The 14,224-nt window shown below is 41.0% G+C and overlaps 1 protein-coding gene across 1 annotated transcript in view; it reads right to left on the reverse strand.

The window, feature by feature from the left end:
* Nucleotides 1–14,224, reverse strand: part of cv-c (crossveinless c) — a 345,201-nt gene that overhangs the window by 89,141 nt on the left and 241,836 nt on the right. Inside the window, exon 8 of the mRNA XM_071587904.1 lies at nt 12,959–12,989. Within this exon, the coding sequence (XP_071444005.1) occupies nt 12,959–12,989 (31 nt within the window). The remainder of the gene's footprint in view (nt 1–12,958; nt 12,990–14,224) is intronic.

Consider the following 14,224-nt stretch of genomic DNA (forward strand, 5'->3'; position numbering starts at 1 on the left):
CCGAAGTCATCGAGAATCTAAACCGGTCCCTGCGATCAGTATCCTATCGCTCGACGAACAATACCACGCCAGAAATATCTTGCTAAATGAATGATTAAATATAAATGAAGTGCGTCAATGCTGCACGATGAACAAGTTTATATGAACGAAAATAGATTGAAAAGACAATTGATAATCACACAGGAATGGCGAGAGACCCGCTGAACTACCGGGCAGATATTTGTAAGTTGTGGCTGAGGATTGATGGTTTGGAGGGGGGGGGGTTCGGTCAGACAACGAGGCTAACAGACGAAATTCAACTCTCAGCCGTCGCACGATTCGAAATCTCGTCCAAAAACGCATACGAAAAATTCGCTCAACTTTCAGAGCAGCGAAGACACACGATTGCGAACTTCGCAGGTTTTATATTACTACGAAAATCGAGTTTCACCATTTTTTTACGGCCGCTCTTTCCCTAATGTCATTGGGCTTCCACGAGCGGCTAATTGTCGTTGGCAGTCGAACGAGCGGAGGGGGGGGGGAGGAGGAGATGGAGACGATCTGGTAAATCGTAGTGCCTGAGGGGAAAAGGAAAATATACGAGGCGCTTTGCAGCGAGTTACCTGATTCATGCCCTACCCACTGGAAATGTTGGTAGGAGGAAACACGATTAAAGGGAAAAGCAGCTGAGTGTCTCTCTAGAAAAAAAGCCCACACCCGAAGACCACGATTGAATAAAAAGCCGTAGTATATTATATGTAGCACTAGTATAATACAACTCTCCATATAAGGAAAGGGACATATCCGGAAATTAAAAGCTGCTATCTAAACTATCTAATTCCCAACACTATTATAAGAATAACGTTAAATATGAATTATTTAGTTTTTTTACAAACCTTAATTTCATATAAACATTTGTGACCATTCTGAGAAAGAAGAGGTCATGAGAAGTTCATTCATTTTTCTAATCGTATACTTCGAATAGGTTAAGAATATATTTTCAATGTACTCCAAACTATGTAGACGCAAGAAGGTAAAGAGATAGGTTTCAAGAGACTTCAACGGGGAGAACTTCGAAACTGACAGACTAGAATACATTGGAAGACGGGCGCATCCTTTGATCTTTACTACAATGGAGATTTTCCTTCTTAAAAATTCGGACGCAAAGTGAATCTGAGTGAATCGCGCTTCGTTCATGCCCTTAGATCTAATTATAGAAGACTTTAACCGAAAACTACCTTCACCCGAGCATGGGTTTTTTCACTTTCAAACGTCATAATTTCACATAAAAGAAATAATTTATACCATTTTGAACAGGGTTTCCGATTTCAATCAAAATTGTAATTTACAGCAACGTGACTTGGAAATGAATGCACATGGGACAACAAAAATACTGCGATAACATAAGTACTGCGAATAAAAGCAGTATTCGGAAGATTTATGGTCTCACAAAAAGGGATTTTTTTATTTACTCATACATGGATTACTGATGATTTGCTCACCAAGCATATTTTCTAAAATCACTTTCCTTGATCGAGTGAATACGATGTACAGGTGTATATATACAAGTATATATATATATATATATATGGGTAGAGCGTTGGACTGCTGATCGGAGGGGCTCGGGTTCGATTCCCAGGGAAGGCACTTCTGGGCACCTGCAGCTGCACCCAAGCTATGTGATCGGGAACCAGGTCTTCCTGGTAAATCATTACCGGCACAAGGAAAGGAACTGGCCCCCCTACCCTGATGTGTGCATTTCACACGCCGTATAGGGCTTAGCACTGGGTGAACTCTGCCATCACCTATCAAACCGACCTTCGGGTTGATTACTGTGTTAATGGTTTACATATATATATAGCAAAGTAACGTCCAGTTTCAACCGACAGGTATTTTTCTTCCCTACAATACACCTGGTAATCTCTTGCGCATTGCAAATAAAATAGTTAAACACGTGCATTTATAGCCCTGGATATACACTTTCAACGTGCGGTAAGTCATGAAAGAAAAATGAATATTCAATTCTCTTTTTACGTACATTTTTATAGCCTCCCCGGGTCTGCGAGTTCCCTGATGACAGAAAGAGAGACGGCGAGTCTCCATTTGCTTCACTACTTCCCCCTTCCCCCACCCTCTCTCTCTCGTGCGACAATGGCAACTGGTGGGGTGGGAGTGAGGCGCTCAATGGACTCGTGATTGATTCGAGGCCGGGAGAACGGAGAGAGAGGGACTACACCAATACTCCACAACACACACAGAAAGAGGCGACGGGAAAAGCATCCGCCTCTTCCCACCCTTCACCATGTGGAGGTAGTTCCACGGGCGACGGCGCCAACAAAAGCTACCACCCCCTCCCTCTCTTCCACCCCCCCCCCCCACAACCCGGTCCTCCTCAACAAGGACAAAGGAATACCGCGGAAAAAGGGCAAACAAAACACGGTCGCCAAAACAAAATAATCGCCACGAAAAGAGGTGAGTGAAAAAAATTGGGGACGAGAAGAAAAAAAAATAACGGATAAGCGATGACCAGCCTATGAGTTGAGAGGAATATGATGGACGGGGGGGGGGGGGGAGCGCGTAAGAGTGAGAGAAGAGTATGGAGAGGAAAACTCCGGTTACCATGGATACCGAAACAGGTGAAGCGCGACGTTGGGAAATTTCAGAGCCTAATGGGTCGAGGATGCCCGAGAGATTGCTTTGGTGAGATCGCCTGGAGCTTTACACACACACATATACGTGTGTGGATAAGTGTGTTTGTGTACATACAAACACGCACACCTACGCATATGCACAATGCGTTTCTGTGTGTATATATAAATATATATTTATTTATACAAAAACACATTGTGCATAAATGTATGTGTGCGTGTTTCTATGGATACAAACACACTTATACGCGACAAACATAAAACAGAACACAAAATAAAACTCACAGCGGATATTTGAAATTTTTAGTAGCTCAGCGACCTTCAGCGGAAGGTAGAAGGATTATGAATTATACATACATACAAATATATATAAATGTATATATATATACATACGTATGTATATATATGCCTTTTTATACATATACCTGTATATGTATATATATATATATATATATATATATATATATATATATATATATATATATAGATATAATATGTATATATATGTATATATATACATATATATACATATATATACATATATATACATTCATATATGTAAATATATCTACATATATATTAATAATACACATTTCTAAGTGCAAATAAATTCCCTCTCATTTTTTTCCGTGTTGTTTCCTGCCCCCCCCTCCCCCGGATATTAAAAAAGTCACCTATTTCCCGATTACTGTCGGAGGGGTAAGGTGTAGGGGATAGGGAGGGTGAAGAGAGGGTGCCAATGAAGAGAGTGAAGAATGGAGGAGAAGGTGACCTAGGATGAACTAGGCGGGAGGAATATATTTGCGGGAAGGACAGATCGAACCCCAGCACTGAAACGCACAAATGCGTCCCATCGCAGAGCTTTGTCAAATGGCGCCCAAGCTTCCATCCTAGCCCTTCTCACCTCTCTTCCGTCCTAGACGTATGCAAACACACACACACACACAATTGCAAGCCCATACACCTTGCCACGAGTGCGGCATACGAGAATGATGATGCAATGGAAACAATCAGCGCGCCGGGTGTTTCCATTTTTTTGGAAATAAAAAAACACCTTTTTTGAATTTTGGGTCGCAACCCCCCTGATGGAGAGTAGGGAAAGGTCGCTTTTGAGCCGTGAAAACGGGTGCGAAGGGAATCTGAAGGATAAGGAGAGTTCGCCACATTTGTTTATGGCTCGCTCTCAATGGAAATAATTCGCTAGGGGGAGAAACACTACGCGTTCATCAACATAAGCGAGGAAATAAAATTTTTGCAGAGCACAAGCCGAGCTGTCATTGGGGAAGACGACGAGGGTATTTCGTTGCATAACTGGTACCTACAACACGGTACTTGGGTTGGTGTTAAGAACAGTTGAAGCGCTACTAATGTTCATTCGCTTACCTGGGGACACTCGATCAGGTGCACGCTTAAACCATGTTCTGCACGAGTGCGTATGCGCGGCCATTCCTGCTCACTTTCTTTCTCCCGTCTATAAATAACTTCAAAAGCTCTGCGCCTTGCCCCTACGGCTGTATATTTTACATTTGGACCCTTTCGGGGCACGGGCAAAACAGATAACCTTTAAACGCGGAAGTTCACAAAACGGATCAGAGCTCTAATTTATGCCAAATGAGACGCAACTACAAACACTTTATTTTATACCGACACAGGAGTCTGTAGGCCCGAGGAATTGGATTGGCCTACATGTTTAGATCGGCGGGAAATGCGATGCCCGGATAACCTTAGGGTAATGAAGCAGCTACGAGAGCATGTAGATTCTGTGCACGTGGCGTAGACCGAAATTTTCCCGTGGGGGAGAGGAATTCTCTCTTGGCCATTGTCTACAGAACGGTTTTTTTTAACGAGGCGTATCAAAATGAATGGATCACTAGACTAACTCATACTACTCTACTGGCCATTTTTATTGACCTACAGCATCCCGACAAACGGACGGGAATTGCAACTCAACGAAACGGAGTTGGGTTATTACAACGAACATCTTATGGCCATAAAGTAAGAAACTTATCACTTATAATTACATATGAAATTTTATAATCCAATAAAAAAATTTCGGTGGGAACTTTTCCCGATGCATTTGGATAGCTACAAACTTATCCAATGCGATATTATTGAGTGATGCACTAGACGGAGCGGAATTTGTAAGTATGAAAGAAACATGGTTTGCATTGGCGGTTAATTTTGAGAGTCTGGGTCAAGGCACCTGAGTACGCCACTACTCCAAGCCACATACCGACCGACTCAAGTCCACAATCGCGTCCTGAAACTACAACGGCGGGTGGATTTACTGAACGAGATCGCTATGAATTGGATGCGTGATGGATAAAAAGGTGGCCGGATGCACGATGCAAATGAACGACGTTTTAAAGTTTATGCGTTAATCGTAATGCAGATAACATTTGCTTTCAGTTCCCATGTCATAATGGAATTGCTTGCAGAATGGCAACCATAGGCAATTTTTCCGAACCTATGGAGCGGGTGAAGGCAGACCACGATTGCCCTGAGGTGAGAGTCAACAGGTGCGCCCTCTGGTGGTGTGCCGAAGGCCACTGCTACGATAATGAAGGCCCCGAGGGAGATGACGGGAAGGCGGGGAGAAGAGGAGAGACGGGAAAGGCGGATGGATTCAGATAACACCAATATTTCCTTTCGCTGCTGATCAACGACAAACACTAACAGGGCCATAGCAAACGTTACAAAATGAACTCTTCCGAAGGCATGGTTTCTACCTCCTATAACTACGAACTATAACGCTGCATATTTCCTAATTATCCTTTCGCCAAACTCTCCTTGTGCACAAGGGTAAATATTTGAATAACTGATTTGTAATTTACATACCTGAATATTCATTCATGATCATTACGAATATTCATGTATGAATAATCATGCACTAATTTACACATACGCAGTTCTCTCAGGTATTTTTTAATTTACATACAAGAATATTATTAGATACTGATATATTGTTTTATAGAATTTAAGAGTTACTACATATTTAATACAAACTGCGGATAAAAATCTCCATTTAAAAAACCCCACAACCATTTAACGTAAATAATGCATGGATAATGTAGAGTAGAGCAAAGTTTAACATTTACAAATTACCGACGAATTAAAAAGCAGCAAGAAAGCATCTCCTCGTGGGAAACCGCAGTGGATCTAGACATCCTCGGGATTCCTCACTCACTACTTGATGTAACGCGCGGTGAATGAGTGAATTGTTCTCAAGGAAACTGCTAAGGAGGGAAACTTTGTCCCGCATTGTTAATATCCAACCTCCGCGGGGAGGACCTACCTCGACGATAATGAAATGCACTTAATCGACCATTAGCAACAAAAAAAACAATACGAAAACGGAATGACAAATCATGTCTCTTGAAACATGACACGCGAGAGGGCGACCACACTTTTCCATTAGGGCACGAGGTCGACAAGGAAATTCACCGTGTCAAAGCTACGAACAGATCCTTTCACCCACCCAACCCCGAGAGACCCCACGGAAATGATAAGAAGGGGACTCCAAATTCAGGCCGGAGAACAAATTAACACTAACTGCACCGCCGTGAAAACCCTACTTAATTAATTTTCCCCCACCCAACCACCCGGTTGGAAGGGCCAAGAGATTTGGAATGTTTAGTAGGATGTGGGACAGTCGTGGGTGAGGAAGGGGCGGGAAAGGGTAAAGGGAAAAAGAGAGAGGTTAGGGAGTTGCAGAGGAAAGCAGATAAAATCGCTCCTCGGTTCATTTAAATGAAAATCGATTCAAGAACGAGGATTTTGGTGGCGATTCATAACCCAATTCCGTCTCACGAACTTGTGGTAACATTTCTTCAACTAAGAGCAGACGGGGGATGGAAAAGAAGTAAGAAAATAGAAGAAGAAGGAGCGGGAAGACATATTAATTCTTTTGAAAATGTGGGCTTCCAGACGAAAACGACGAGAAAACCTCTCTGACATGACTTTAAAAAGGAAGTGAAATACTATAAAGTATTCTTTCAATTGCAATTATTGAATTAAAGGTTTTGGCTAGAAAATAAATTAATATAAAGAAAAAGGCCTCATGACAATACATAGCAAAGGAGAAATTAAAAGAAAATTTAGTTCGCTAAACAGTGGCGTTGGGGAGAGAAAACAAGCGTAAAATGGAGAATTAAAGTCTTTAGATTAAGAAGAATTCGATTGAAAATTATTGTATGGATTGAAAGGAAAAAAAATGTGATGTAATACTAGGCATGCTAGAGAGAAATTTGTTGTCTCAGGCGTTACCTTTATGGAATTTGCATAACATATTGAAATTAAATGAAATAATTTACTTTGTAATTCCACATACTTTATTTTAAAAAAACACGACCCAGGTTTCGACGTTGAACGTCATCATCGTCACCTGATGATGACGTTCAACGTCGAAACCTGGGTCGTGTTTTTTTAAAATAAAGTATGTGGAATTACAAAGTAAATTATTTCATTTCAATGTGATAGAGATAACCTTTCTAGGTAAAATTCGGAGAAGGTGGGACAAGTGGATGAGGGAAATAATGAGAGGCAGTAAGATGTTGAAAAATTCAACAGGGGAGAGAATTTTGGAGACGCAGGTAGATGGAGGGGAATTATATATACTCGTATTTTGAGTATATTGGACGGAGCTAGAAATTATGAGGATATGAAGAATGTTTTAGCAAAGTGAACGGAAGGGTATTTACGTAGAACACTTTTAAGGAGAGCATATGGTCCAGTCTTTCTGGGCCATCATAAACCCAATGAAAAACGATCTGATCACTAGCAAAAAAATGGCAATAAAAATCTTTCTTCATCTCTACTTCTAGTCCTTGCAGCGTGAAGTGATTCCCCGAAGGTAAATCCTTTTGCGGAGGTAAATGATGAGCATATAACTTCACGCAAAAGTTGGGAGTGAGGGATATACAGGTTAGTGTAGATAGAGATGGAGGAGAAGAGGGAAAAAAATGAAAACGTGACGAGTAGAAGCGAAAAAACCAAACGGGAGGAGTGAGACTAGGCAAGGTTAGGATGAAAGGTACGACTAGTCTAGAGAGGTACCCCCATGAAAGGTACAAAGATTAGGGATGAGCAGAAGTGGGCAGAAGGGAAAATTGAGGGGAAGGGGAGTCAGAGACAAGAAAAGAGGGTTGATAAGACGGATTTGCCACCAATAGCATTGGAATAAAGTGCAATTACGTCTAGCGTAAAACTGAATGGTTCGGTACGGTTAACGTAACAGAGCAGAATTTATTAAACCCGCAGCTCTTCGTGAGTAGCAATAGTTTAAATACACATCGCCAAACATGAGCTACGGGCATAGGTTGCAACAAATTTGTTAGTGATTATTTTGGTAAACTCGGTAGCTTATCGCGGTTGAGCTACATTAACAGAAATTGCGCGTTATTAGGCATTACCCTCTAGAAAATCTCAGAACTCCAAAAGAGATAAAGGTTTCAGGTTTAACATATCCAATAATATCGATAACATTTTCAGAACTTGCCGCGTGTTTTTCACAAAACCTTTCGAAATAGTCGACAGGGCTGTTTTCAGACCTCCAGGGTTTCCACACATTTACCGTAAGCACAGATCTGCTCCTTGAGCGTAATAAAAAGTCGAAGAGGTGCCAAATATGACAAATCACATCATTTCATTATTTAATATATTGAAAACTCTCGTTATAGACTTACCTCAAATCAGAATAGGCTCGTCTGGGCACATTGTGCACACGAAAATAGGAAGTAGGAAGATAATAAATAAAAGTTCATGGATGGAAAAATGAATTTGAGCTGCTGTAAAAATAGAATTAATTATGATAACCGCAAAATGTAACAAACATTGCATTGATTGCGAAGTGATGGGTTAACATCGATTAAAAATCGCACCATATTCGGCATTCGAGTCCAAATCATCAAGACGGGAAGGAGGAGTCTCGCTCTGTAACGTATCAACCAAAATCCCGCGGCCAAAGTCGACGACGTGCCGATCCACCAAATGCCACTCTTACGCTCGTATCCAAAGGCCAATTAAAGCAAATAATAGACGTAGAAATGCAATTTCCCCCCCCCCCCCCCCGTATCAAATTTTGAAATTTGTGGAATAAAAACTTTTCTCCCCCTAAAAAATCTTATGGTCTTAATTGAAAATGGAGAGAGTCTAAAAATTAGTGTGATCGTGTTCGTAAATTGACTTTGCCTTTGAAAATTACCCTATTTTAAACCGCACTAATATTTTTCATTTAAAATCAAAGAATACCATCTCGTCACCGACGTTAAAGCTAATATCTTATTCTATTAATATTCCACTTACTTCGTAGTATGCAAATAATGAAAACATTTCTTATGTGGACATCTGTTGCAGGTTCCAAACAAGTTTAGCATTACTCTCAGATATTTGGTTTAAAAATGGAATAAATTCATAAAATGACATTGCCGACATCGTTCTCGGCACCACAAATGATACCTGAGGTTAAAGAAAGAAGTCGACTCCTATGTAGCGGTAGAGGAAATTTTTTAAGAATGATATGAAATCGGTATGATAATGAAATGGGGAAGAAGCTGTCTCTTTCAATGATATTTTAATGTACTGCACTGGTATTGCATAATTCAAGGGTAACTGTGCTCTGATAGAAAACTACGTTAAAGTAATAACATTAAATTACTGACTACGGCTAGTGGTTCGGTGGACAAATCAACTTACAGTAATTAGTTAAATGGATTCGGACATAACTCCTTTCCAATGTAGCACTAATGACATTTTGATCCAAAAATTTTCGTATACGACAAAAAAAAAGACGGACTGTGCAATTCTGTGACATTTTGCTATAAATTGTACATACTATATTTGTAGATAATACTACTTAGCATCATTTCTGTAGATATTTCTACTTATTCTCCAACAGATGTCTCGCATATGGTGAAAATTCTGGACAAATTGCTACACATGATTATAAAAAAAAACTACGATGTATAGAAAAATTAACCTAATTGACGTAGGCGATTCACCTCAGACGAAAATTATTTTATTTTAACAATTTCCAGAGAGATTTATCCGGGAGCATTACCGGTATCGGAAAGAGTCAACCTGCTGCCGATGCCTGGGCAAAAATCTGTCGGCGAGGTTTTAAAGGAATGCACAGGGTCCTAGTGAGGGTGGGGGAAAGAGAGGGAGGGAGAGAAGGTTGAACTTCTAAGAGGGGAAGGGAAAAGGATATAGGTGTCGGTAACGTAAAGTAGAGAGGGGAAGAAAGAATAAGGCGAGAGTTAGAGGGGGAAGCAAGAAAAATAGAGTACCAGTGAGATGGAGAGAGAGAGGGGAGGGGGAATGGGAGAAGGGAGGAAGAAATCGATACTTGAAGGTTAACAAGAGAGAAAGAGAAAGAGCGGTAAACGGACCCAGGGTGTGGGTGTGTGGATATGAGGCCGTGTGTTTGTGAGCTCACGCGAGCGTGTGCTATTATCATTAAATTGCAATCCGAATTGCGACGTGCACTACACGCGTCAGCCAACATGTTGGACGCGAAATGAAGGGGGAGAGACGCGGTGAGAGAGGATGAGAGATCCTCTGGTGGATGCCGGCTCCCGCTCCCGAACTCCCCGGTCGTCAGTGGACCGCCGCGTTAATTCGATACAACGAGTTAATTAAAAATGTCCTCGGGCAATGGGTTTCGTGGCCGAGGGGAGAGAAAATTTGCGACGGGATGGGGGAAGATTGCGTCGGGAAGAGGAAAAGGAGGGAAGAGGGGGATTAGGAGCAGAAAGTGAAGGGGGCAGTCGAGGTGGACTATGGAAAAACAGTTGAACTTTCGAACACTCTCACGGACTCAGGAAAAATATTCATAATTGGTAGACTAGAGGAAACTATACGTACTTAGGTGCGCATTGGAGACTCGGAATCGAAATATTTTAATATTTAGTCCACGTGAATGCACACACTTCACGTAGTTCTTTCCAGGGTAGACAAAATCGAAGAGCCCGATTTTAATCTATACCAGGAAACTTACTCATTATCAGCAATTTCCTCGATTCTCTGCAATTCTTGCGCACAGTTTTCACCTCTGAATCATTCATCGATTGTTTCATACAAACTCCTTAGACGTCTAATATTCCTGGCCTTGGCTCCTATATTCGACCAAATTCACCCACGACTAACTCGTACAACCATTTCGTCTCAAACCATCCCTCATGATTCTTAAAAAATAAAAAAGCAGTAGGTGCAAGTTTAATCTTTTAATTAACTATCACTTCTTATTAAGCAAACATTTTTATAGAATCCATATTTTTATAGAAAAGCCCAAACCGTTAATCTTATCCAACGAGAATCAACTAATCGAAAACATAAACCGGTTAATCGGCAGCTAATTCTTCAATATCTGAGTTTCAATGCTACACGTTTTGTGAAAGCAATTTGATAATACATAATAGAGATGGCAATGGAAGAAAAGGACCAGAGAAATTGGAATGGGGCGCTTCGCACTAATGATGGAGAGCAGATGGAGTAACTAATTCAAAATTCCCACGAAGAATAAGTGAAAAAGGTGGATGACGGGATAAACTCATTTTTCACAGCCCGAAGAAGGATAATTAGCTTACCAGTTACATATTTTAATGCTGTATCCTCTAATCAAAAAATTCGACTCACCGTTTCCTCAATGCGAGTAGGCAATTAAAATCTACATAACCTTGGGTAAGGCATCCGGTAGCACTATTTTCATTGAAAATCAGAACATTTAATCTAATATTAAACATCTTACACCACAAGTATAATTACTTTCGATACAAAAAAGGTCAAATGAAAGGGATATGTCCACTACACATTTACTTAGAGGGATGTCGTGGCAGCAGTTCATTCACGTGCCCATTTCGCAGCATAAGATCGAAATACTAATTTATTTTTCTTTCTTTCATGTATTGAAAAAGATTATTTACGAAAACAGATTTTTCCGTCAGAATTAAATTTTTATCGGCCCCAACAAAGGACGCCGTTTGAGCATATGAAGCAATAAAATGTTGCACCAGCCAACTTTGAAGGTTGACATTGAAAATTTTAAAACCTTTCCGACACAAATATTTCGGAAAATAAACATGAACTAAGGGCCAATACAATCTGTTCCCCGTCCGACTCTTTGAGATAGGTCTACATGGGTACTGACAGAAACGTCGTCTGCGCTTAGCGACAGGAAGAAAAGCAAATACGCCAAGAGCTAACTCATTTGCTCTATTTTTTAATTGAGCAAACAAGGTGACCTCAGGAACTCATTAACTTTAAACAAGAAAAATCTTGTTAAACGATGCGAAAATATGGATGCAATTCCGTTCGCCGCTGCGGATGATGGGAATTAAAACTTTAATGGCTTCAAACACAACGCCCCACCGTCTACACGGTACATATTTAATTCAAACTTAAACTTAGCTTGCAGACGATTAAAGCAAAAAAGGCTTCCCGCATACCCACAAACACTCCTCTACGTTACGCGGTCATCCTCCGATTTATTCTAATATTTCATTTTCTCAAGCGGGCACGAAACCACCATCTTCGGCTACCAGTTATTAGCATGGGACTGCACATAAACAAACCGCGGGAGGGTGAAATAGTAACGCATCCTCGTTTGCTGGAAAAGTCACAACGCTGGAAAGTGTTTCATTTCGAGCACATTAAAAGGGTCGGGGGAAAGAAAAGATCCACAGAGCGCTGGTTTTGGCGGATTCCCCACTATGAGCATAAATATCTCACTTTGCTGTCAGAAGCAGATGTGCAGCGGAAGAAAATTGCGAATGTTGGTCTCTTGGATTTCGTTCTTTCCGCTCGACATCATATGTCGACGAGCAAACAGCAATCCAATCGACCAACAAAAAAAACTAGGGACTCAACCGTACTGAAGGTAAAGGAATTCCACTCTTTGGCATGTTCACGACCAATCGAAATGACAAGAGCGCTCTCGCCATTGTTTAATCCCAACAGGTCGCCAGCAGTTTGATTTTGCCAAATGGGAATCAATTACTCCTTTGCACAAGTGGCATAGACAAATAAAGGTAGTTCAAAGACGAGTGTATCAAGGCAGGCGACAGGACAACACACAGGAACGTTATGGTCAATGATTAATGTAACTGAGCGGGCACCGTTTGCGAAAGCAAACGCATTTACGTGGAAACATGATCAGAAGTGCTTTGCAAAGCGGAAAAACGTGGTGAGACCAACCTTTCTTCTATATCCGCAGAGCCTTACCACACACTGTTTCGAGAATGATCACTTACACCACCCGAAAATATAAAAAAGCAGTAACTCAGAGAAAAATGTAGGGAGAGTACCATTAAGAATAAAGGAAAAAATCAACTCACCGGCACGATGTCTGTAGGTCCTGCTGGAATTCTGTGAAAATAAAGAGAAAAGATCGTTAGCAATATTAAGAAAAAGTGAGGATAACTTTGAGAAGTCGGCTTAAGCACAGTTAAAAAAATTCACCCGAAAATGCATGGGCGAGCTACGAAGAAATTTGTTACGCAGTCTCAAAGTACATACTTGATTAAATTCGTATTAATTGAAGTTTCAATCCGAAGCTGGAAAGATTAAATAGGGAATACAAATATGAGTTTTAAAATACAATAAATTCAACAGGAACTTACTGAAACATTAATCTCTCCAGAAGGATTAAGATTTTGACTAAAAAATATATGGATACACTGAATTCACTTTTAAAAAACTGCGCATTACGCAAACAACGCGCGGGTTTCATCCTCAGTTCAATACATTGTACAGTTAAAATTAAACAGAAACATAACCTTGAAGTTACATTTAAAACTACATTTATGGGTGTCATTGGCAGCCCCAGGTTTTTAAGGCAACTGTCAACAATTCTTCCATTTCCGATTCATAACTAGTCTTCAAGAATCCAAATATCTTCGACCTAAAATTCCTATGTCCAGCTAGAATTGGCTAAAATGTCTACTCAACTCTAGGTTTCCCCACGGCTAGGGTTTCTTTAATCTTCAAACTAATCAAAACTAACATCCTAGTATGATGAAACCTACGACCTTTGAATTAAGCCTACTTTGCTAGCAAGTCAAATACTCTCCTTTGAAAAAAATAACCTCTAAGAGAAGAAACAAGTCAAAGAAGATAATTTCAAAACCAGTAACACGAAAAATGTACAACGCGTTTTTCATCAACTTTTTGTCGAAGCCTTTCTTTATTTTTAGCCATCCACGTTCAAAAAACACATCATCCGTATTGCATGATGGGCCGATGACAAAGCGTTTGATTGCGTGGAGGAAAAAAACTACGCTCGGATCCAGCCTGAAGGCTCGGATTTGTGACGGAAACAGAAAACGCTGTAGATGAACCAAAGCCACACTGCATGTTTGTCGGACTTTTACACTAGCGTTGACATACATCTTTAGGCCTCAAGCGCCCGGCGAGAGAGACGGACGGAGGCGAGCTCTCGCCCTCTCGGGAGGACGACGGGCCGAGAGAAGGAAGGGATCGGGAGGGAAGGGGAGATGGGGACCGGCCGTCGCCACCTCTCTACGCGGGCCCCCCGCCTCCCCAACTCTCGCCCCTCATCCCCTCACCCTTTCACGCCCCGGAGACTCCTTCACGATCGAAAG

This window comes from Hetaerina americana, unplaced genomic scaffold (assembly GCF_022747635.1).
Source record: "Hetaerina americana unplaced genomic scaffold, ioHetAmer1.1.p SCAF_3, whole genome shotgun sequence".
NCBI classification, from domain to species: domain Eukaryota; kingdom Metazoa; phylum Arthropoda; class Insecta; order Odonata; family Calopterygidae; genus Hetaerina; species Hetaerina americana.